General features: G+C 36.7%; 1 protein-coding gene across 15 annotated transcripts in view; it reads right to left on the bottom strand.

Moving 5' to 3' along the window:
* NLGN1 (neuroligin 1) overlaps nt 1-26,522 on the bottom strand; it is an 828,696-nt gene that overhangs the window by 649,435 nt on the left and 152,739 nt on the right. For 4 of the 15 annotated variants that reach the window (XM_070242628.1, XM_070242632.1, XM_070242633.1 and 1 more), the window contains exons 2-3: nt 3,197-4,009; nt 2,693-2,752 (exon numbers count right to left, since the gene is read on the bottom strand). In XM_070242628.1, the coding sequence (XP_070098729.1) occupies nt 2,693-2,752; nt 3,197-3,689 (553 nt within the window). In that variant the 5' untranslated portion in view covers nt 3,690-4,009. Of the gene's footprint in view, nt 1-2,692; nt 2,753-3,196; nt 4,010-20,747; nt 21,425-26,522 lie in introns of those variants that run through there. The other 11 variants (XM_023623322.2, XM_023623325.2, XM_005601815.4 and 8 more) reach the window with 4 other exon arrangements.

Raw genomic sequence — 26,522 nt, 5'->3', positions numbered from 1 at the left:
CAGGAGGGAGAAAATTTTCTTTCTTCTATACAGACTAAAGTGTAGAAAGTACTTTGTTCTTTGTAAACTTACTTGAGTATAAGTTCTGTGGGAAAAGGGATCTTTGTTTCATTCATTACTGACTCCCTTGAATACTGCATGACTTATAATAAGCAATTAAGAAAGAATTTTGAATGAATACAGGATGAACAGATTATAGGGGACTTGGCACAGGGATGGGGTCCATCTGTCTCTGTGGGTGACTATACACAATTAAAAAAAATAAGAGGGCCGGCCCGGTGGCATAGTGGTTAAGTTTGCGGGCTCTGCTTCAGTGACCTGGGGTTCACCAGGTTTGGATCCTAGGCATGGATCTAGCACCACTCAGGCCATGCTGTGGCAGCATCCCACATAGAAGAACTAGAAGGACTTACAACCAGGATATACAACTATGTACTGGGGTTTTGGAGAGAAAAAAAAATAAGCATTGATTTAAAAAAAAAGAAAGATAAATAATAACAAGCCAGAATTTTATTAACACCTAGATAAAATATAACATGACTATTCTTACAGTTCCCCAACCATCGTTTATAAACTTTTAACATTCTGTTGAAGAACTCATCATCCACTTGCAATATATATTAGTATATACAGAAATGAAATGACTAGTATTTTCCTTAACCAGGATAATATGATTTCTTGAAGTGACCAGAATAGACCCTTCATGATAGAGAAGGAAAAAAGTTAAAAGTTCGGGAAAAAATTCTACTCCTGCTCTAAACTTTAGTTTTGTTTACTTTAAAAAGACTATTTATATAGAAAATTACATTTACATTGTTATGTAGACTTTGCGATAATATATAAATGGCTGATAAATGAGAAGAATTTACTTAATAATAATAGGATATATTAAATACCAAAGTGACATAATTTTTTAGAATGTTCAATATAAAACCACAATAGATTTGGACTATAAACCACACAGACTAATGTTGGTATCTATAGATTTTGTCCTCAGGCTAATTATAAATTAGTTCTAAGTTTGCCAAAGTAAATAGCACAGCCTATGTACCTCTTTGCCAACTCTCTCATAAAGCAGATGGAACCAACAATCCAAAGAACAATGAAAAAGAATTTTCTAATGAATCTGTTTCTCTCTGAAGTTGCATGAGAAGAAAGGTCACTTTCTCACTTACTAGCTTACCTTTTGATGTCCTTATTATTTTTTGATTGTACATAGTTTTATGTATTATGCTCTATTTATGCATTCTTCAATAGCATCTTTATTTATGACTTTGTGAATCAACATCTTTGTGATAGGAGGCGAAAGTCACTTAGCTAATTACACATGCTTGATAAGCTGCATAATAATAACCACTGCAGTATTGTACATTAGTTGAAGGCATGTAAATTACTGCAGTTATTCTCATTTGGGGAAAAACAAGACTTTGTTTTAGTCGTTTAAAACACCCTTGTTGCCTCCATATCCACCTTCTGAAGTATATTATGCTTTTAACCCAAATCATGCCATCAATAAAAAAATGAAGGTTAAATCTCATTCTACCAATATGACCAAAGAAACCAAAACCAAAACCAAAACCAAACAAAACTCAATTTAATGCAAATACTTCTGATCCACAGTTGAGAATTTTGTTATATGAAGCTTCTTCTGTATAATGCAATCCTGGTAAAACAGAACAGCTTAGACACTCCCCACCCCATAAGGATGTTGTAATGAAATCTGACTTGGTCCAGCCAGGAGATCAGAAGTGCATAGAGAGAGAGAATGTACAGCACTAGAATATTAATATGACTTCTGTATGAAGGTTGGAAATTCTACAAAGTTATGAATAAGGTCAAAATAACACTTAGATGATTTACTGCCATAGAAAATCATACTCTCTATGAGTGATTTACTGGATGTTATATAAAAATGGAGTGTGGACAAGCTACATTCAGATGCAAGCTTGCAGCTGTCAGTGTCTACATTTGCTCAATCTGGCTAGAGATGATTTGAAGGTTGATTTAATTGTAGCTTCTGAATCATGTTCTTCCCTATGTTTTAAATTGTTTAACATAAATATAAAAATGTTAAAGTAATTTTAAGACTGTAAATATTTAGTATCAAAATCTGCAAAACCTCATTCTCTTCTGGAAGAGTAACTGAAATGAAAAGACTGTCCGGGGCAAAAATACCATTACTTAATAATGGTAATTGCCCAATAGTTGTGGCAAAGTTACCCTTAGATGAAAATATTCATAGGGTGTACAGAAGAAGCTGAGAATAAACAAACAAAAAACTAGGTCTGAGACTGAACTAATCAATTTTAAGAGGAACAGAAATCTATACCTGTAGAAAAGGATTCGGAGATCAAAGTTAACCAGTTGTTAAGGGAGCATTGTTGGGGTTCCTTGCAGGCAGTGTAATAGCTTAAGTGTCTGTTCCTCTGTACACAAACTCAAAGCAGAGATTCAACTCCTGTCGATGCTACCATCACCAGAACACAAGGCACCACCAATGAGCTTTGTCAATGTCATCTACTCAGCTAAAGCTCTCCTTAACCATCTTTCTATTTTTTGACAGCCTTCAATAAATTCCAAATATCACCTAACTATTCACTTCCCAGCATCAGCAAATCATCCTTAGGGAGAATATCTTGTTCTTCCTCTGCAAGCTTTTTCCCCCATTTTTTATTTCCACTTTGATACATACCTCCTTTTCTACATATTTTCTTGCCGGGCTTTCTGGCACATTCCTTGGATATTCTTTTTACTGAAAAATGAATAGAAGACTAGAAAATAACATGGCGCTCCATCACAGACCGCCGGAACATGCAACACCACTATCTAACTTAATATGCTCCTGCATTTACTAAGTGCCAAAGATCCCCAATTCGTTGAGCCTGCACATGCAATGGAGAAATGTTGATGCATCTTCTCAGAAGTCATTCGGTAGGAAATGGCAATTAGGAACCCATTTCTACCTAAATATACGTGCTGTGGAGGAAAGAAAATGAGTAGGCACAGGAAAAAAATAAGAACAGATACACTGACACACGCAAACAAAAAGAGCAGCATGCACGCATGTAAAATATGTCTACATGCCAACAGGAAAAGCCATGCATGCTACCAGTACACACGAATTAATATTGTTAGAACTTAGAATAGAAAAGAAAAATATAAATACATCTCCCTGTTTTTCCTGCAGTAAACTCACCATCCTCAGTTGGGACATAAATGTTTAAATATAGGCAATCTTCACTCTGGTCTTGTACATACGATGAAACCACATCCAAGTTATTAGTAAACCAGACAGGAAGCATGACTTCTGGCAATCTGCCATCAATGATATTCTGGGGACACACAGGAGCAAATTGAGTGGCATTCCTGATATCTGACCAGGGAGATGGTGGCTCTGGAGGCTGAAAACGATGTTCCCCTGTTGGTGGGGCTGCGTACGGAACCCCAAGAAACTGAATAACGGGCCCCAAAATTTCATTATTGAGCTCTTTCTTAATCCCTCTTATCTTGCCAAAGTTGGTAGTCACCAACGGGTCTGCATCATCCAATTTTTGTGAGAGCACATGGGCAGCCTGAAGCAAACATCCCAAGACACAGAGAGTCAATGAAGCACCCAATCCCCTGTGTACCAAGCACGCTATCACTGCTCTCCAAACGTAATTTGGCCACGTGCATCTGGGCAGTGCCATGGTCCCACATTAGTTGTGTAGTTGTCTGGTTACAGTGAGGCAGAGGTATTTGTATCCACTTGAGAAAGACGGTGTAATGGTAGAATACACCTCCGATTTCTTAAAGGAGAGCTTGTCAAGAAAAGCTCAGAAAGCTCTTCACGCAGCCAGTATCTCCCATTGATTTCACATGTATTGAAGCAGCATCTTCAATCATCACTATTTATCAGACCATATCCTATTGATCATTCTCTTTTCCATAGTAGCAACGTGGCGAGAGTGGCCATTGACTGTAGATTTCCCTCTTATAAATCAAATCCAGTTAGCTGCAGGTCTATATCCTAGAGAAAATGAAAATAAATCATTAGCACAAACAAGCTAAAATAGACAGAGTGATAACCAGATGTTTTATAAGCTACAGAAATACATTAATAATGGTGAGAGTCAGGGAAGTTGAATACTATTATAGGAAAATTACGGTTTGATATAAGATGACAGGTGAAATAACTGATTATTAGATTATTGAGAAACTTGCCTGCTGACTGTATACATATTTAAGTGGAAGCAGGCCTTGTCAAAATACACAGTTTCAGGAACATTTCATAGTACAGTATTTTAAAATGCTGAAGGTTATGTGTAAAATTTTCCCTTTATTGACAGTCTTCAATCACTTCAAGGAACCTCAGAATTAATCAGAAAACATGCTAAAAATTAGAATTCAATAGTAGAAAGCCATTTTAAAAATATTGGTAGAGAATTAGTGGAATATAAACAAACTCTGTAAGAATGACAATATATATTAAAAGGCGCTCCCCAATCCAATGCTATATAGAAAAAACAAAGTTAATGTTAGAAAAGAAAACTGATACTAGTTCAACTATGATCATTTAAGTGCAACTACCTTACAAGGTCAACCTCCTTGCTGTTTCTCAAAAGTTTGCATAAAATCATTGGCTACAGGTCTTCTATCTTAAATTAAGATTCAAGAATTTAAAAGATAAAATGGATTTAGACACAATTTGGAAAAGAGACAGAAGTTGGCATCATTTTTTGCAGACTAAAGGGTTTTTTTTTACCATCTAGCTATATATTTTATATACCAGTAAATTTGCAACGTGAAAATTAATTTCTGAGTCAAAGTCAACAGTCAATATATTTTAAATTACAAATTTTGTTCTCACTATCTGTTAGAGATCAAAGGGAGAATACAACAAAAGTGAGGTAATTTAAAAGAACAATCTACCTAATCATGGCATCTTGCATATCAACACTAATCAAACATCTAACACTGTTTACCCAGTTCAACTTAAAATGCATCAGGATAAAATGTAACATCCAGTGCAGTGCAATTCACAGTGTAATCTTACATTAACTGCAAAATGGCATACACATGGGTAAATTTGTCTTTTCTTGTTCAAGCAGCCTTTTAAAAGGGCTTACTTTGAAAATAATAGTGTTGATTTGTATTACAGATGGTTCTATTCTGTCATATTGTGGGAAGATTCCCGAAGAAATGCTGGTTGGGCAGTGTGGCGGCACTGACTTTGTGTTATTGAAAGGGAGATTGTAAAAACTATATAGGGCAGCAGGAGATTTGGTTCAAGCCCGGTGTTCCTTTAGCTCTGAACAATCCATCACAGAAGGCAATAAGGAGATAAATGTCTTTCTTAAGAATACTCAGTCTGCGTTAATTCAAATATCTTTGCTGTGAAAGCACATTAACATACAAAAGATGGGCTTAGATCATCCCATTCATGCCCCGAACTCCAGCATGTATGAAAGACTTAGCTACACAAACCCTCCTCTGTTAAAAGTATATTATGCTCACTCTTATGCAGAATCGTGGTGGGTCACCGCATGACTTTCCTAGTCACCTTTTGGTGTTAAAAAGCACATTTGATACCTAAAATAGAGAACCTGTGGTGAGGTCTTAAAAGTCTCCACCACCATTTGTTATTCAGCCAATTTTCAAGAACAGCGATTTCCAGAAGTTCTCCTTTACACAGTAGATATCTCATTAATATAAAAAGTACTTGTTTGGGTATTAACAAAATAAGACTCCTTTTTGTACTACAAATCCTTAACCGTGATAAAAATAAAGAGGCTCCTGTTTTCCACTGATATGCTCCTTTAACACAAATTGTGGAGATTAGAATTCTGCACGCCATGGTGAATTCTCAAATTCTAGTAATGTTTCGCTTCTCAGGTTATAAAAATATCCCATTTTTACATGGGCTTACCAGTATGGAGAACTAGAGTACTGACCCCAAAGGTTTTTCAGAAGTCACTATTATAATAATGACAGTTGTCAAAGGCTAATGTAAAAATATGGCTTGTTTAATTACTGAAATTTTAAATATATATATTTTATATATACATATAAATGTATTTAGGCATATACAGATACCTAAACACAAAAACTCTCAAATTTGTTGGCAGAGTTTTTTCCCTATATATTGGTGCTACCTTAGTATAAACCAAACCCTTAGCTTTTATACATTTACATCTCATTTACAGCAACCCTATAAAATGGGTTCAACAGTTATCCTCTTTTTACTCATGAGGAACTGAGACTTAAAAAGGTTAACTACTTTGGCTAAGGCCTCTCAGCTAATCAAGAGCAGATCCAGAAGCCCTTTGGCATCTGATTTAAAGGGCATCCTCTTGATCACTAGACATGATAAAGTCTCTCAACTCACAATTAACACTTTTAAAAAATTGATCCTACTGCATTTAAAATTGAATTGTAAAAGTGTTTTATGTTCCTTCAGAAGATAGAGTCTAGGTAAATACTCCGGCAATTTCACAGAAACAGAGAAATTTAAATGGTCTGCCCTATTCCTATGGGGAGCTTAGATGTCATTTTGTGATATTTTTTACCTCTTTTACTTTACAATGATGCAGTGATTGGTTGCTCATAAGTGTTTACACAAAATCGTGTTAAAATAAGTAACCGAAAAAAATCCCAACTTCATAACAGCTTAAATGCCCATTAAGAGATACTGATAAATGAATTATGATAATATGCACAAATTGGAATACTATACTTCAGTGAAAATAAAGTACCTAGATCTGAATATATCAACATGGTTAAATCTCAAAATTTTTGAACAAAGCAAGTTGCAGAAGGTTGGGTACAGTAAAATGCTATTTAAATAAAGCTTAAAATATGCAAAAGAAACTCTACATCTTTCACAGACACACAAACATGGAGTAACAGGATATTTGCTTAATAGTATTAATTAATGAATTGGCACTAAGATTGATAACCTGTGGTGAGCCCTTCAAAGACCACAATTAATTAACTACAGCAAGTTTTACAAATCTAAGATTTGATAGGGTTGGGAAATATATACACACACCTTTGTTATGGAATTCTCTGTATTTTTCCATATGTTTGAAGCATTTTATCATAAACACATTAAAACAATGAGGTCAGAAAAGTCTTACTCAGCATATCAAGCAAAAAAAGGACTAGCTTCGTCCGACTTTGAGGTTAGTGGAGATACTAGCTCACAAATTCCTCCATTAGTCCTCCCTTTGGGTTAAAGCATATGTAATTCCACGGAGAGAAATAAAATAAAAAACAAATAACATTTTAAAAGCCATCATAAATGGGAATATATTATCTCACTTGCGTTAATTCATCATTATAGCTGGTCCATCAACTAGTTCCCTCTTGAGTGACCCAGATCAAAGAGATGATGATGGAGAAAGTAGAACTGCCTGGAACATAAGATAATCATGGTGGGTGGCCACAGTCATCCAATCTTTCATTCACTCAACAAACACTTATTGGTTATCTACAATGTATAAGCTAGTATGCTAAATATTAGAATTTAAAGACAAGTGAAATCTAATCATTGCTCCCAGGTAGCGACAATATTGTAAAGGAATAAGTCACATGAAAAATGGCTCTAATGCAGGTTGGAATGTGACATGTGTTCAATAAATACATAACAAATGGAGGGGTAGGACCCAGAAGGCAGTCTCTGACTTCTAACTTTACATAGCATTGTATGTGCCTTTTTTCCAACATTACCCATTTATTTTCTACTTTGTTTGGTTATATTATTTGTTTTTATTTGTTCTATTGTTGAACTCAACTCCTCCCTAGTGAAATTCTTATTCAAGGGCAAGGATCTGGGGTTGTTATTGTTTTAAAATATCTTTATATCCATCATGAAAATCTGTGTGAAACTCCTTAACATAGGGCAGATAGGGATAAATCTCAGCTGAGCTAACCTGACGGCATGCTTATCACCAGAGCTGCCAGGAGCTTGGCCAATGCTATACAATTGATTGTTGTAGGGGCCGGCCCAGTGGCGCATCAGTTAAGTTCGCACGTTCAGCTTCTTAGCGGCTGGGGGTCCGCAGGTTCGGATCCCGGGTGCGGACATGGCACCGCTTGGCACGCCATGCTGTGGTAGGCATCCCACATATAAAGTAGAGGAAGATGGGCACGGATGTTAGCTCTGGGCCAGGCTTCCTCAGCAAAAAGAGGAGGATTGGCAGTAGTTAGCTCAGGGCTAATCTTCCTCAAAAAAAGAAAAAAAAATTGGTTGTTGTTATTTACTCTGGCTCTGTTCTATAAAGTCACCACAAACACTGAATTGGGGAACAGGGATCCATAGCTCCTAGGGAAATATAGGTGTATACATATGTGTACATGTGCATGTGCATTCATATACACAAATATATATATAAATACATATTTCACAAGTTATAAATTATGATCTCAAACTCTAAAAACAATCCATCCTAGTAGATTCTATTTTCTTTATTTTACAAAAGAGAAAACAAGATTCAGAAGCATTAAATGACTTGTCTGAGGCCACCCTACTAACAAGTGCCAGAGTTGGAATTCAAACTCCCTGCAACTGGGCTCAGAGCTGGAGCTTCTTGCCCCACGCTGCACTGCCTCTGTCATCTCCACCCTCTGTTCATATCTGTATGAGAGCTGAAACAAGAAGGCAGACCATCACCTTGCTTGACCTCAGCTGGAAATGTTCTCGTAGGGCAACTCAAATTTTTTGCTGCTTTGCTCATGTCTATGAATGTCTGCGAAAGCACTTGAGTATTGACTTTGGGGTTACAAATAAATTTTAGTGAATAGTCAAATTTGCAAGCACAGATCCAGGAATAATGAAGATTGACTGTATTAACTAAAGATAAATAATGTTTTGTACCTATGAGCCTGTGAGTTGTTTTGAAGTCAGAACATATCAGCTTGTCATCATGGCTTAGTAATAACAATTGGATTCAGTAATAATAATTTAATAATAATTGCTTTCATAACTGCTTTCAGTGAAGTGTGGCAGTTTTCAAAGGCCAAAGCTGGCTATGTAGCTGGAATGTACTTTTGCAACCAGCTCACTCTAAGAAAACCTGACCACCAGCAGATTTGGGGCATTCTATACCAAGATGTTTCACATGCACATTTGATGGTGGTTCCAGATCCCAAACAACACGGTATCCCATGTGACCAAGCAGTGGGAGAACAAAGAGGCCTGAGTGTGAGATTTCGAGACTCCATCCAATGCATCCTGTGCAATGAGTATAAACTATTTGAGTCTTGTGAGTCCTTTCCATAACTGAACACTTAAAGTAACCAATGTGCGATTAATTCACATAGAAAGTAATTAAAAATTGGATGAATAAACAAACAAATGCATTCATACAAAATGTTGTTAGGCTTTAAATGAAGAGACAGGTCTACCTTGAGTTAGTGGATTAGGAAAGAATTCATGAATCAAGGAGATTTGAGCTGGGCCTCAAAGAATAGGATTTGGACAAACACTGATGAAGAAATGCCTGGCAGAGGGTACATTCTAGAAACAGTGAAAAGGATATGTAGTGGGTACTGTGGTGCTCAAACTCCCTGGGGGTAGCTCACATTCCAATGACTGGTCCACACCAGTGTAGAAAGGCCTGGTTTCTTGCCCCAAGGCAGACTGACTCTGAGAGACCATCCCCACACCAAAGCTCCCTGTGGAAAGGGGCTGAGGGAGGAGTTGGTTGTGATTCCCTAACTCCCTCCCAGGTGTTTTTCTCAATGGCATGATCCGATAAACTTCCTCCAGGCAAACCTCCATCTCAGAGTCTTTTTATTTTTTCCCTGGAAAACCTGATCTCTGACAGAAAGAAAAGAAGTCACCTTTGAAGGCACAGTTTAGTTTGGCCAGAACACAAAGTAAATGAGGTTGAGCCGTGGAGGAGACTGGAAAGGCAGGTTTCAGCCAAATCAAGCAAGCCCTTCATTAAAAGGCTAAAGAGTTTGGATTTTATTCACTGGATGATGAAAAGCCATTAAATATTCCTAGCAGGGGAAGAGTATTATCAAATTTATCCACGAGAAAATTAGACTGGCATTACTGAGGAGCAAGGGTCTCCAAAGAAGTGTGTTCATACCGCACCGCAGGATGACCAGACAAGAGAAAGGAAGCAAATTGTTGAACTTCTGTGTATTGTAATTTTTTACATAAAGCAAAAAGAGAAAGAAATTAAGCTTTATGAATATGAATATATGTTTAATACCAGTGTCTTCACATGGTTGTGTGATGCATAGAGCACCTGAGATGTTCTTGGGGAAGTAGGCAGTTCTGTAACACAGTAGGCTTGTCAGCTGTGGCATTTTGTTGTTGTTATTGTTCCTCTTCAACGATGATTTAGACTTTATATCACTGCATAAGTAGATTTATACGTCTTTCATCATGTTGCAATTAAAGTAACCCTCACAAAATGGACTAATGGATTAAATTTTACCCACAAGACAAATATAGATTAAAGGAAATACTAGTAATGTAATCATAAGAGCAAGAAACAAACAGAAAGGAAACTTCTCCTACTTTTAGTATAAGCTCTTCTTTAGCTATACCACAAGACTAAAAGCAACGACTATCTAATCATCTATAACTAAGTCAGACAAAAATATTTCAAAACATTAAGAAGATGGCTTGAAATACAGATTTATATCTTTCATTAGCTGTGAATCGTGCCCTAAGAATCCTTGTGTCTTGAGATAATGACGGAATGAAGGCATCAAGATGTATAAGATATTAACAAATACTTATTTTATCTTTCCTATCTTTTAATGTCTCTTTTACCATATATTTTGCAATCTGTTGATAGAGATATTTATGTGGAAGTATATGTATATATTTTATATGTTTTATTGTGTAGTTATCAAAAACAGGATTGTGTGATCACAAAGGTGTGGAAACCATTACCTTAGTGAATGAACTGATGGGAAAGAAACCAGAAACAATTTTATTTTCATGTTCAGTTTGAAGTATACCTGAATGCATCCACATTCATGTGAAAATGACAACAAAAGCAACTAATATTATAGATCACCAAGCTCTGTCCTAAGTACTTTACACGCTTCATGTCATTTAGTCCTCACAACAAACTTCTAAGTCAACTACTCTTATTTGAGGTGAGGAAAATGAGGCTTCAGGTGGTTAATAACTTTCTCAAGGCCACAAAGATAGGAAAAGGCAGATCCAAGCAACACGCTGGGAACTACCTAGCCCCAAAGAACATGCCCTGAACCTTCATGATCCACGGCATTTTGTTTCGCTTCCCAAGAAGACTAACTCAGTGAAGTCATATGCTCAGTTTGAGGGTTTGAGGAGAGTGAAAAACACAGGACACCAACAGGAGGGAAACAAAAAGGCTGCTGATCAGCTTGCCAGGGTTAATTAATAGGCATAATTTGGAGCGGCTCCAAATAGTGTGGTATTGAGACTTTCTAGCAACATTCTATGACCTAGGGAAGAGAGTAAATGACAGAAGTTAGCACTGGGGATAAGCAAGGCAAGAATGGTCTAATTTCAAGGAGGAAAGGTTGTGAGAAATGGTAATTCTAGGGTTGAATAGATTAACTAAAACTCAGTAGGAAGGTAAGCAGAAGGGTACAAGGAGAAAACATAAGAACTAGAACCAAGGATTACAAAGGGTCTACTCTGAGATGAGAATAGTGAAGTTCAAGGCCTTGATCATGTAGAGGTTCAAGGGATGCCATGGCCCATGTTGTGGCCATACCATCAAGCAGCCACTGAGAACTAATGTGGTGACACGTATACTCTGCAATGACTACCATTAATTAATAACTCGATTAATGGCTAGCACCAATGAGCATGGACTAGGGTCAAACACTAAGCTAACTGCATCGTCTCATTTAATCTTCTCTCAATACCATGAGTAGAGATCATTACTATCTCCGTGTAACAGAGTTCCATCTCCATGTAGCGAGTTCCAACAAATAGAAAGAGATAAGGCAGAAGAATTAATAGACTCTAAAGATAATTTTATCCAGACCCTCCTTCTAGGAGAAAGGGTAGGCAGGCCTCAATAGTTTCCAGAGTCACATCCCAGTGTCCCTTCCTCTGCAGAAAACGTAAGTGGTTCTATTTTTCTTCTTCCTCCTTGGGCTACTTCCATTCTAAATGAACCTCTCCAGTGATGAAAGAAAATAACTGAGAAAATAGAATGTTAAGGAGAAATGGCAAACTAAAATTTGACAGTGATAGGTGAAAAAATTCTACCAAGGAAATAATTTTAAAGAACAGCAAGGAAAAATCAGGAGTACATCACAGAGGTTATACCTGTAGCAAACTATCTTTGCAAAAACCCAATATTAATGGAAGACAGCACACAGCAACTTGCTTACCAAGATCTTCCTCCATGGAAAATACTCTCCCCATCAGTTTTTGCCTGGAGGGACCCAGCTAGCATCGCTCTAGGCCTGGCTCCAATGGTAGTACTTCCTTCCCGGTTCCTTCCAACCACAAAAACACTCTCTTCTCTCAACTCTCAAAGCACTTGTTACCTTTCTTGTAACTGAACTTGTAGTACTTTTAATCACAGTAATTTGTAAGCTCAGATTCCCTCTTTATTCTTGCATTCTTACCTTATTTAGTGCCAGGCACTGAAGAGGTCAACATGAACAAGATAGACATGGTGCTGATTCTCACAGAGACTCAAGTTCAATGGGGAAGACAAACTTTATGTAAATAAATCACATAGATAACTATTTAGTCATAAATGCATTGCCAAAAATGTTAATGCAGGGTACTCTGAGGGGAGATTTAATGAGTCTGGAGTTGGAAGGATGATATTCCTGAAGAAGTGATCTGTAAACTGGGTTTTGAAGGATGAGTAGGAGTTGGTAGGTGATGACCTGGGGACAAAGTGTGTCAGGCAGAGGCAAGAGGAGACCCGAATGCTGTGAAGTCTAGGGCTCTCCAAGAACAAAGAGATTAGTGTAACTTGCCAGAAGGGTGAGGCATCAGGCTAGAGAGGAGCTGACAATTCAAGAATTTCTGGGCCATTTGAGGGATGTGAGATCTTATCCCAAGTCTGATGAGAAGAATTATAATCACAAAAATGACATGATCAGATTAGCCTTACTCTTCGAGAATAGAGGCTGTGGCTTTTGAATAGTTGATTTTTAATAACTATCTCCAGAACAATTCATTACATTGTAGGTCATCAGAAAATATTTTTGGAATGAATACCCCATTCATTCATTATATTTATCTTTCATCAGTTAACCCTACCCTCAGATTTTATTTATCCATCCTTCTGTGATGCCTGACCTCTGTGAAGGCATTATCTTAATTAGAGTTGCAGCAAGAGGGGGTAAAACAGAGATGAGGTGGAAACAAAGTAAGGTATAATGAAAATCCCTCATCATGCAGGCATGTGCATGGATGACCATATAGACTATGGCTAATTCCATTATTGTTTGGCAAAAATGGGATTCTAAGATGCCATAACAGCTTTTCTGAGAACACAAAGAAAAAGAGATCAAAGTGATAGCATTTCCTTCTGCACTCCACAACTGAACATTTCTGCTATGACCGTCATTACAAAAATGGCTAAATATTGGAGAGTTTCCTGTTTGTTTTGTTGTGGGGGGAGGGGCAGCTGAAACAAGCCACTTAGCATTTAACTATATAAAATAAGTTTTATCTTCTGTTCACTCTGAACCTACTATCACATAGAATCTCCAAATATTAACTGTTAAATCTAAAACCTACTTGGGAATCCTGACTTCAAAATGAACAAGAAGGTGAAGGGGGTGAGGGGCAGGAATTGACAAGACAGGAGGTTTTAAAAAAAAAAGCAAGGGCAGCAATTTTAATATATATGAAAAATACTGCAAGACACATTTTTAAAACCAATTGATGACACTGTGATTCCCCAGAAAAAAATGAATAATCACTCAAGAGCTCAGGGGAGACAGCCAGGTAGAGCTGATTACTTCCCTTGATATTACTTTGATGTTTTTGCCTGAAAGGGGCCACCTTTGGGTCACAAGTCATTGTTTCCAGAAGCAACTTAATTATGCCTGTCAGTATCTTTATAGAGAAGATAGCACAGCTGAGTAGTAGTGCTACATTCTCAATTCACTATTTAAGCTTATTTTTGTTTCTAGTGAGCTGCTGTGTCTGGGAAGAGTGGAGAATTGCCACTCCTGGTGCCCTGATTAATTAAAGTCCTCTTTAAAAAATCCCTTGTTGCCAGAGAATAGCTACAACTTTGGCAGAGGCAGTGCTAAGTTTCTCAGTGTGGCCCTGTGCCAGGGTGTGTCAATCTTGACCCCTTGGAGGATGATTAGCAGAGACGGGGTAGTTAAACCTTTGTGCCCATTCAGTCCCAGGCTTCTGCTGGAATTGGCAAATACTATAGTGACTATTGTTTAAGGAGTAACTGACTACTAGGAACTGGACTAAGACCACCGACTCTTTTCACGTAAGGCCCCTGAAAACAATAATGGCTTCCTGTCACTCCTGACCTGGCTTAGAGCTCAACTAGTGCCCCAAAGGGGAAAGAATATTACAATTGCAATCTTCTTCAGATATGCACATCTTATATTTTCCCTTCAAATTACAGTTCTATTAATACTAACAATAAGAAAATTCAAAACAATGCTCTATTCATGGGCCATTTGTGTAACAGAACATCAATGAATAGATATTCACAAGAATTTAATATACACATGGAATATAAGATGCTAAAAGAATTCACCATTTAAATAAAATTGAATAATAGGAAGCTTGAAATTATAAAGTGTTAAAAAAGGAAAAAGTCTTAAATAATGACCAAAACACCAAAATTCATTATATTTTAGACCTTATCGTCCACGTTCTAAGAGTTTGAAATAATTTTTAGTGCTTCCAGAGATCCTTGAGATGTCACATTTTCTTCACAAGAGAAAATAACTCTAATGTATGTTTTGGTAAATTATAACCAGAAATAATCCTATTATACTTGTAAGTCTCGATAAAATAATTTACTGAAATAAAGTAAATAAACCATATACAAAAATTACTAAAAAGTTTCGATTATTATTTGTTTTTCATTAAAATTCAGTCTTTTAAATATATTAGTTTCTACCTTTGGAATTTTGAATACAACTTCAAAATATCTACCAATTCAAATAACAACTGATTTATGTTAAGAAAAAATTAAAAGCAAAAATGAAGACACCAAGGATGAAGCAAGAGGTTCCATATTTAGTTGTTAGCACCCAAGGCCCGAACCAGCTCTCTTCATTCATTTAACAAATACTTATTGGTCACAGTAATGTGCCAGGCACTGTTCTAGGTGCTAGAGAGAAACACACACAACTTGAAAAATCAGACAAAAATCCCTGCCATCCAGGAGGTTATAGAGACCACCACTACTGTATTGTTTCAGAATGCAAAATGTTTTACCTTCCTATATTCCATAGCTCCTCAGATGTTATTACTAAAGACCACAGCTGTAAATAAATAGGAACTTTTGGCATCCATCTCATACTAATATATGCATTAGAACACTTGGCACAGTTAAAGAGGTAATGAAACTGGTGACTTTTTTTTACCTGTCAGAAAAAGGATAGATAACACTGTCACTTGTGTGTAAAGTTTTGGACAGCTAAGTAATATAGACTTAAATCAAAAATGACAGATGCCCTGACTTGAAACATAATGGTTACTGAAGTGAACCTTTATTCCTTTTAGCTTTGTGGTTAACTATTAAATGGCTCAAGTATTATTTTCAGGTATGAGTATTGTGACAACTGTTGGTCGATGTCATATGCAGTAATCAATGTTTTCCTGGTCGGTTCTGTCATAAAAGGAATGGTTGTCCTATCAGGGAAACTTATGCTAGTGATAATCCCAAATTGGTTTTTAGCCAATCAATATTCATTGGTTTCATGTGTGACCTTATTGAATTTCCAAGCATAGTGAGTATGCCATATGACAATATGAAAGTATTCGCCATAACTATTTTTAAAAAGGCAACAAGAATTTTCAATTCATTTTTAAATGTGACAACGAACCTCTTTTTTCCTGAAGACTCAACATTCATTGAGTGTGTTGAGGAAGAAAAAACTACTGTTACACATAAGTGATGCCAAACATCTGTGTGAAGAATAAATTAGTGTATCAACTGGATGTTTCCAAAAAGGCAGTTGAAGAACATATATAAAACCTTCATATTACTGCCTGACTTTTTCACTCTTTCCAGAATGTATCTATGTTAGTTAGATACAGACAAAATGTAAGAAAACCACATTCTAAGAAAATATTTGCCAAATATTCCATCTCCTCCCCAACTTCTGCGCCCACATCCATGACGTCCACCAAATAAATAAGTAAGCAAGCAAATAAAGAAATCTACCTATTTTCTAAATTATGCCAAAATTAAACAGAATTATAGGTACAGGTAAATGGATCCATAAGCAGCTCTTACTGAAGCACCGCATACCTAAGGGGATGGCAAGGGCTTGGGCAGTTAGCTCTAACTGCAGACATATGTGGTATTAGAAAAGTAGGCTACAGAAAAAGGAAAGGTTACTGTGTGGCCCGAATCAAGGGAGCTCATATTATGTACAAAAGTGTAGCTGGATACGCAGTTAAAATACTAAACTAAAATTGCTATAGAAACCAGAGAAAAGTGAAAACACTGAAAAAGTATATATTCTTCGATTTCATAAGTCAAACCCAAGCTCACCAAGCTAAAGGCAGGTCTTAAGATGTCAACTGCTTTAAGTAGGTCTAGTCTCAGCCTGGAATTTTATTTCCTGTGATGTCTCCCCGTGGTTTCTGATTTTACATCTGTAGCAGTAACTTAACTTGCATTTGTTCCAAAATGAATTTCATGCTCAACTTGTTTTTCTTAATTAAACTTCCTTTAGCAGTCCTTAATATGTGTATTATTAAAACTCATTAGTCCTATTCATGCTTGCCTGTCATTTTTTGGCTACACATTCATATATTGAAGTGCTCTGTTGCTATATACAGGAAGAAAATTTAATAATAAATATGAGGACTTGAACGTTTTATGAGTGTCAGGATGAGAGAGTGCCTGCAAGGCCCATAAGGTTTCACACAAAAGAGGCATTACTGCTAAAGCTAACACTCTGACACATCTCTGATCTGTAAAGTCTGCAGTAATGGCAGCAGTAAAACGTTTTGCCATTGACTAGAATTTCTCTTACACGCAACGGAAATAGGCACAGAAGAGATTATACTGACTGTTATAAAAAGAATTCATATAAAATCCCCCAAAAGTTTAATGTCTAATAATTTCAAATGCCTGGAGTGATTTACTAGTTTTCTCTGACTTCAGTTAAGCTTAAAGTTGGCAGTCTTTCTCTTTCACACAGGTTTGCTACCAAATCGGTGTGGTTTTCCCTGTGCAGGGGCAGGGATTCCTGTGGGCAGAGATAATTCATGTCCTTTTATGGCAACACAGCAATATTTAACATTGTCAATATGATTTCATTAATAACAAAACAAAATGGTCACACTTGTTACTGGTAAGGAATCATTCTTCTTAAAAACAGTTGAGAACGTTGCTATCCCACAAGATTAAAAGGTTAACTATTTCAAAACGTTTTGAATTATCTTTTAAAAGGATGCCCTGGATTCATCACAAGTATTCACTATGTTAATTTTTTATTTTTCTGGGCTTTGCAAATTTGAGTATTAAAAATTAAAATGCTATATCAGCTGAAACAATTTTTTTTTGTTTCTCAATAAAGCAAAAGAGATGGAAGATTTGCATTTGGGGATGCCATGTATTAAATTTCAACAAATCATTAAAAAAGGAGTACCCTTTTTATTTTGGTTTCAATTAAGAGTGTGTAGTAATTTCCTTTAAAAAAATCAGTTAATGCAGAATAACATTTAGCTGTATTTAACTGTCTCAAAATCATAGAATGAAGCTGCAGCAAATGTGTTGGCTCCCAAAGGTGAGGCCAGTTAGAACTCAGGAGAGGCTTTTGAGGGACAGGGGCAGCTGTCAAGCAGAGCTCCACTGAATACAACATCACTTTTTCCACAGTGATAAGCTTTGGGGAATCCACTGCTATTTCTTGGCACATACATTAGGAACTGTGCCTGCAATTTTCAGGGCTAACTGAGAGATTCCATCCCTTTACCTCAAACTACCACATTCTGTGTTATTCTGAAGCAAAACTGGAACTGATAAAGGCCACCATGTTCTTTTTCAGAATCATGACCAAAAAAAATGTATTTGGGTAACGTAGAGCAAAATGTAATTAATTTTCTAAGTGAACTCTTCAGGTCTTTCAATAGTTCTTAAAGTGATCCATTCTACTAGTGGAGAGTATTTATGTAAGTGGGTACTTCCTTCACTTACTGGCTCCAGCTTTAAACTTTTGTGGTGTGTAATTTTGTTTATTTTTATTTCCATTGTATTGACGTTCCGAAGTGGATCTACTACCTACAAAGTTTACCAAAGTTTTGTGTAGGAACTGCTTGTAGAAACCAAACAGTAAGCCAAAGTTTCCCCCTTTGGATTTTCACTGCCAAAAGAGAATGGAGCAAGGGAGTAGAAGGTATTGATTATTCTTGACAGAGAAAAATATTGTTCAGCCACGACAAGGGCACTTTAAGCGGAGTCTTCTGCTTTAGCACTATGGCACACCCATGACCACTGGTTCAATGGTTGTGAAATGTGCAAATTAACTTAGAAGAGGATGTCCTTTTTCATGTTTCATATTCGTCATCTACTTTTATATCAACATTATATTCTCTACTAGCCTAAAAAGAGAAGTCCCAGCCCACCTGCCATTCACCTTCAATATTTATTTACGATTATCATCTAATACATTATTTGCTAGCTGTCTTTTTTTTTTTATTAATTTAAACTTTGAAAAGAGATGTTAAATATTCCTGGACTGTGTGGCTAGGATCAGTGGCTAGAATGTACCAACACACAGAACATCCATTCCTCTAGTTCACTCTGCATGTGAACCATGTGACTTGGAGCTGCTTAAAAAAAAAAGGTAAACCCAGCCTCTCAGATACCTCCTTAAAACTAACAATTGGGCTTGTAGAAACGACCTCTTTCTACTTTTTCCTCTTTAGACAAACTTACACAAAATCTGCAGAAATAGGAAGTATCTAACTTTTCCACTATAGAATTCTTGGGAGACAAAAGTTTTATATTTTGCTATTTAATCTTAAAAAAGAAAAAGGAACGGCATTGTGCTTGTTTCAGAATTTACGTTTAGGAAACACACATACACGTGCAAATCCAGGAAGAAAGTTTGGCTTTTGTTTTAAAATCAGAATGTCTGATGGATCCGGAATTCCTGAAATCAGTACTAGGACTACAATGCTTCAGATGACATTGAAGAGTTGCCTTTTGATGAGTTTTCTTTCTTTATTATATGAAGAAATATACAATATGTATATAATGAAGAGGCTTCAATGCTAAAACCATGGCGGTATCTACATGTATTTCATAATCTGTAAACAGAAACCCCTGAAAAAACGTTTGATGCTTTTCTTTAAAAGATCAAAATGTACAAAATTAAATTATTTTATATTTTAACAATTATCTATTTCCATTTTATTCGAATGCATTTGAATGTCTCAAGCTTCAAAATTTAACGAATTGGCCATAAATAGAAAAAGCCAACTAAAATTATGATGTTGAGGTGTCAGAAGGTATATGGGGGGGCCGGTGTTCATTACCTATTTAACATACCTATATATATATTTTAAATAAATCATTTCTTTATAGGTAATTGTTCTGAACCTATGTGGACTCCAAAAGTGGTTCAAAATAATATGCTTTTCTGGATTCCAAAGCGACTTTTAGTTTCCTAAGTCAATTAACATTCACTCATTTGAGTGATTAATTTTCATTACAATTGCTGAAAGTGATTTTGCTGCCGCAAATAAAGATGAGTTTTTCTTAAGAGCTACAAAATAAAATTAAAAAAATAAAAAAGAATTTCCCTGAATTCAGCTGCAAGAAAATGTCCGGGAACGCGCGCGCACCGCTCAGTCGGAGAGAAAAGCCAGTAAGTGGCGAGGCAGCCGGGGTAGGATGCATCAGAAACGCAGCCGGCTGCCTGGCGCACTCGCCAGCCTGGGCCCGCGGCAGAAAGGCTGCAACGCCTTCCTGGACTCGTCCAACTTGAAGAAAGTTACCTCGGACTGTATTATGCAAAGTCGTGCAAGTGAATTACAAGACAACATGTGTGGCCAGTCACCCACTCCTACTGTCTCTATCCGATGCAGTGACCCTGTAACCCTTTAGTGTTCGGCTGAGAGAAGGAGGAGGCGGGAAGGGGGAAGGGAGAAGGAAAGGGAGGGAGAACGAGACAACATGAAAACAGCCACTTTCCCCTGCAAAATTCCCCCAGAAGCCCAGACAGCCACGAAACCTCCGCCGAGGCAGCAGCGATTTCTACTCGGGCTTTTCCCCTCCACATGCAGGTTTTCCAAGGCATCGCTGCCTCCTCTCCTTAAAGTATCACTAGGAGAAAGCACTGGATCCAAGAGGGATCTCCCGACAGAGAGACTTTCAATGCAAAGTTGAGAGCTTGGAGGATTGCTTGGCTTCCTCATCGACGCCACAAAATAAGGTTTTTAAGCACGATCTAGGTAGTAGCTCCCTAGCGATCCGCCGGGAGATGCGTGAGGTGGTTTTCATCCCCCCTTCTCTTCCCATTTCACAGACACCGCGACCGCAGCCCCTTCGGCGCAGCGGCACACAAACCCAGGCAGCCCCCTCCCAATAAAAGACCCCCAAACTTACCCTCAGCAAGCTAAATCCACAGACGAAGCCCCTTCATCTTCCCCCAGTCCCCTTCCAATAATTCAAGGAGACAGTTTCTCCAACACTTCGCCGTCAAATTCAAGCTGAATTGGTCAAAGTATTTACCAGTTTCTAGGCGCTTTTTGGGAATCTCGAGCACTCGGTAATTTTTGTTTCAGAATTCAAGATGCTTCATTTTTTTTTCCTTCTTTAAGCAGCCGCAACACCAGTTTTGCGCCCCCCCCCCCTTTTATTCACCCACGGACACTTCCAAAACGTGTCGATTGATCCTTTCTTCTCTCCAGATGCAACCAGGATCCAGAATCCTCGGGACCCAAAGCCACCTCCATATAAATCCGACCATCAGGCAAGAAATACAAATGGTCAAACAACGTTACTTCTTTCAGCTGCAATCAGATAATCCTACTAATCCAATAGATTTATCTCGATTGGAAATTGACCTCAAAAATGAATCCTCGGCGCTGATGTCCAGTAGAGCGATTTCGCAGCCCCGTCCGGGTGACGGAAAGAACTGTGGTTTCTTTCTTTCTTCTTTTTTTAAATCTTTTTGGATTCTGGGTGCACTGTTCGCAAAAAATGCCGAGGACCCTGGTTTTCCCCTAATATAGGTTTCTACTCCAAATCGGTGCAGAATGAAAAATGGTACAAAGATACCCCTAGTGGCTCGAGGTGATATTACAGGGATCTCACTTTTTTTTTTTTTTTTTAATCTCCTCTCTTCACCTTTTTTTTTTCTCTCCCCCTGTAGATAACTGGCTGCTGTAGTAGTTAAACAAGAAGGCGGCTCAACTGAGATTAACATGAATAGTATATGACTACTTGAAAAAAATCGTCTGATCGTTCTTCTTTGTTTTAGTTTAAAGACGGAATCTTCTGTGCTTCTGTCTCCCCACTATTCCATCTTTTTTTCTACAGAATTTTCCCCCATGGCATTTAAAAGCCAAAATGCCAATTTGAAGCAGCTAGTGATTTCAAAGCAAATATATTTGTTTCCTGAGTAACTATAGAGATCAAAAGAAGCCTCAGTCTTCCTGAGAAATTGTTTTTAGAAAAAGCCCTAGCATTTTGCTTTCTTTAAAGGAATATGATTGCATATATATACATAAATATTTAGACAATCTCTTCTCATTTTGGACTTTTGGTGTTCATTCAGCAGAGCAGAGGATGGCTGCTGAGAGCCTGTGGTTGAAGAGCGAGCCCTAAGGGTCATGCTAGAAGCCTCAATGTTCCTTACCTGAATCCTCTGCAAGTCAATGAGTCAAGATTACTACTAGCATTTTCGACAGCTTTTAGAGAAAAAGAGCCAAGGCAATGAAGTTCAGGACTCCATTTTCATAAGCAATATGTCATAAACCTTACTGTGCCTACCAATAACCCAGGAATCTTTTAAAAATAAGGATTCTGATTTGGTAGGCCCAGGAAAGGGATGAGATTCTGCATTTCTAACAAGCCCTCTGACCACACTGATTATCAAGGGCCTAGTAAATTCCAGAAGTTGGATTCACTTTCATGCTGGTGGGTAGAGTAGCTGCAAAGACTCCAGGATCTTCTTTCTTGACTGACTAAATAATTAGGCCTTTGTCAGTGTATGAGCTGTTAAGGAGTCCAGAAACCTTCCTTCTACCGCTGATTTTGCTATTAATTGGCTACGCGACTTTGAGCAGTCACTTTTTGGCCTATGGTTAACTTATCTATTAAAATTAAAGAGCAAACCCGAATAAATTAGCAGATATGCCTGTTCTTGGATGGGAGACTCGATACTGTATATTAAGCTCTAAAATTAGTGTAATTATTATTAAAAGCCCACTGCAGTTTTTCACAGAACTTGAAAAGTTAATTCTAACATGCATCTGCAAGAGCAAAGAGTCAAAACTTGTCAATACAATTTTGAAGAACAAAGATGGGGAATTTCCATATGAACTATTAAGGCTTAATACAAAATGACAGTAATTGAGGCGATGCTGCTTTGGTCCCGGGATAGAAATTAGTCTGATGGAATAGAACAGAGGGCTGAGAAATATAGCCCTGCATTTATGGAAACTTGATAAATAACAGGTGGCACTAGAGAGCAGGGAGGAAAGATGAATTATTCAGACAATAGATTAGGCATGTGAAAAAATTATAATACCAGCTCTCAACTTTATACCTAAATGTGTAGGATAAAGAGTTAAAGATGCAGAGCAAAATTTAAAAACTTTTAGCATGAAATAGCTTTATGATTTTAGGTAGACAGGAAGAGAGGATTTATTAAACATTAAGACATAAAAAATGAAGTTCATAAGGGAAAAATGTTAAATTTGATATATTAAAATTGAAAATGTATGCACAGCAAAAAAGTCAAAGCATAGACTGAGAGAAGTATTTGTGATGCATATAATCAAGAAAGGATTAGTATCCAAGTACATAAAGATTTTTTATAAATCTATAAAGATAGAAAATATGAGAGGAAAAATGAGCCAAGAAGGTGAACAGTCAGTTGACAAAAGAGGAAACTCAATGTCTAATAAACAGCTGAAAAAGATACTCAATTTCCCTAGTTGTTAGAGGAATGCACGTTAAAATGATGCGATATCACTTCACAGCTATAAAATTGGCAAAAATGGTAAGTCCAGGAATACAAAATATTGATGAGGAGGTGAAGAAACCATGGAGAATATATAACAGTACAGCAACTTCAGAGAGCAGATTAGTGACAGCTGATGAGTCTCATATCCTAAAAGCCAGTCTCTCCACTCTTGTGTCCTTCTCTATGTCTCTACACATGTACGGGAAATACCTGTTGCAGAATTACTTGTAAGAACAAAAAAAGGGGTGGGAGGATAATCTAAACACCTTTGGATAAACAAGTGGGCAAATAATTTATAGAATATTCACATACTGTGATATTAGATGCAGTAAAAATAAAAAAATGAATGCCCTACAGCTACTTGAGTTAGCATGAATGCATCTCAAAATGCAGTGTGGAGCAGCAACGGCAAAAGCAGGTTGCAGAAAGATACTTGTGGGATGATACCATTTATGTATCAAGTTTAAAAACATGCAAAACAATTACATCTATTATTTTTGAGCATATGTATATGCAGCAAAAGCACATACACATGCACGATAATGATAAACATGAAATTCATGGTAGAGGTTATTTCTGGGAAGAATGGAGGTTAATGAAATTGGGAAGACATCACAGTTGAAGCAAGACAGCTCCAACCAAATCCTCAGTGCTGTGTTTCTCAGGCTGCATCTTGAGTACACAGGTGTTTATATTACATATAAATTGTTTGTATGCCTGAACTATTTCATTAAAGTGAAATATTTAAACTAGATGATTTCTATGAACCCTTCCAGTATTCAAAACTTTCTAATTAGAATAAGTGTATGCAGAAGTGAAAAAAGTAGTATGGGAGTTCAGAATTTCATAACGTGCTTTCTATACAGAGATTTTTAAAAATCTGTAGTACTTTATATTTCTAAGAAGTGGAAATAGATAAATGCTTATTTATTTCTATAATTGTTATGAAAATTTCCAGCTAGCAAGCAAAAATCACCACCTACATGAGAAAAATATGGTTGAAATAGGGAAAAAATATATAACTTCCACCTAGCTCTTTCTTGTATTTTCCTTTGATCTCACATATAGTAACAAGGCCTCTGAAATTGTCAAACAGGCAATCAATCGATCATGTTCAGTTCTGACCAGTTAACTTGAAATCATTGAAGCCAGAGTAGCCCTAAGTCAAACAACAAAACAAAAGAAGATTCTTCCAGAATATTTAAAATACATATGGAAATTCAAAAAGGGAGGATTTGTTGATGTGAAAGATGAGAACTGGAAATCTCATTTCTAAGACATTAGACATTTTTTCCCATAATTCATGCAAAACAGGAGAAGATATCAAATATTAGGAAACAATTTTTTTAGAGCCCAATCTTAGAATAAAATGTGCTATATTAGCAGTTAATAACACTCAACACACACTGAATTCAGGAATGATGCCTGGACAAATCATCAAACAATCAATTTTCAACCATTTAGAATAGTGTTTCTGGGCAATAACCAAAGTAGCTTTGTAATAAAGAAACAGCGAGAAGACAATTTAATTTCCCTTGATGATAGAACAGACGTGAGAGAAGTAGATGTAATATTTCTGAAATTTGGAGAGGCTGACATGTTTTCCAGCAACCACTTATTGAATACCCCCTGCATACTGGGCACAGAACAAAACCTATCACAGAAGAGTTGACTTTAAAACAAACCATCGCCACTAACCCTTAGTTTGCTATCGATGATTGATTTGTTACTTGTAAATGGTTAGTAGTCATTTTGATTAATACTTCACCATCCATTCTGAAGAGATATTAGATATTAGTATAGAACTGAAGGTCCGTTTTCATTGCGTTTATGTACAAACTGGTTTGACAGGTTAAGGTAGTCAATGAAGGAGGAAGAATAAAAGAAGGCGCAGTAGAAGGATGAGGATAAAATATGAATCATACTCATTTCTCTCCCTGGTGATTTACTTTACAGAAAGGATAGAAACTTACTTAATCTTTGTATCTCTCAGAGTATAAATGATTAGTGAATGAATGAGATAGATCAAAGAGTGAAACTAGTTGATACATGAAGAAAACAAATTTATTTTCTATGTTGGATGATCTTGCTAATCTCTCTTCAGAAAATGAAATTAATAGAAGTGGGAAGTAAAAAATTACTATGACTAACAATAATGGGAAATGAAAGGCCAAAATTGGCAAACTTGAGTGCCAACTGGAATATAGGATTCCAATTTGATTATGTCACTAAAATTACAGCTGGCTAAAACCCATGGTAGAATTACACATCCTATTTTGGTTTCTATACTGTAAACAAATGAAAAATGATTGATTAATACCAAATGGATCATGCAAAGGAATGGCATGATTCTACAAAAAAACAGATAAGTATTTAATTGCTGCTTTTAATGCAAAAAAACTCTTGATGATAAGAAGATTGTGCTTTTTCTTTTTGGATAATTGATATAAAAGCTCGCTTTTTATGACCAGGTCAAATCAATTAAGTTCTGGTTGGTAGTAAACATTTTAGGATGTTATGAAAGATTGGCGCTTTTGTCTGAAAAAAATTAAATAACTTTGTAAAACAGATTTCTAAAGCAAGACTTGGGAAAAAATATTCCTCTACCATCTTTAGAACTCCCCTGATAGAACCTCATTTTAAGTGCTTAAGACTTGAATCTAAATGAATGGCCATTGGGAATTATGAAAGGCATAAAAATAAAAAGTGTTGCAACATTACAAGGCCTGAGTACTGCAAAGGTGGCTATTTGTAAAGAGGTTCTTTCTACAGGGAAGAATCCGCTCACACAATCCTGCTTAATTAGAAAAGTCTACTTAAGACACTTGACTGATACTAAATATTTCAGATATGTATTGGGAGAACACACCTGCTTGAATGCTAAATTTACCAGATGCATCTTTATATTTTATGGTTTGAGGGTTTGTAAGGGAAATCGAGACTAGATATTTTGGGATGAGACTGTCACATAGAGAAATGAGACTTCTTCATTAAGGTTGGTTGGAGACACTGAAACATATTTTCAAAGTTTGGGGACTTAAATCAGAAATAAATCCAGATTTTCAAAACAAACTTGAATCATTTTGAACTGTTAAAAACTTCCAAATATTGGTGCCATTATCCTAATAATTAAGAATTTGTTTTGTTTCTGAAGGAGCTCTTTGTTTTTGACATCTATAATTTATACT

The sequence above is a fragment of the Equus caballus genome, chromosome 19 (genome assembly GCF_041296265.1).
Source record: "Equus caballus isolate H_3958 breed thoroughbred chromosome 19, TB-T2T, whole genome shotgun sequence".
Taxonomy (NCBI): Eukaryota; Metazoa; Chordata; class Mammalia; order Perissodactyla; family Equidae; genus Equus; species Equus caballus.
This window is presented reverse-complemented; position numbering and strand designations above follow the sequence as displayed.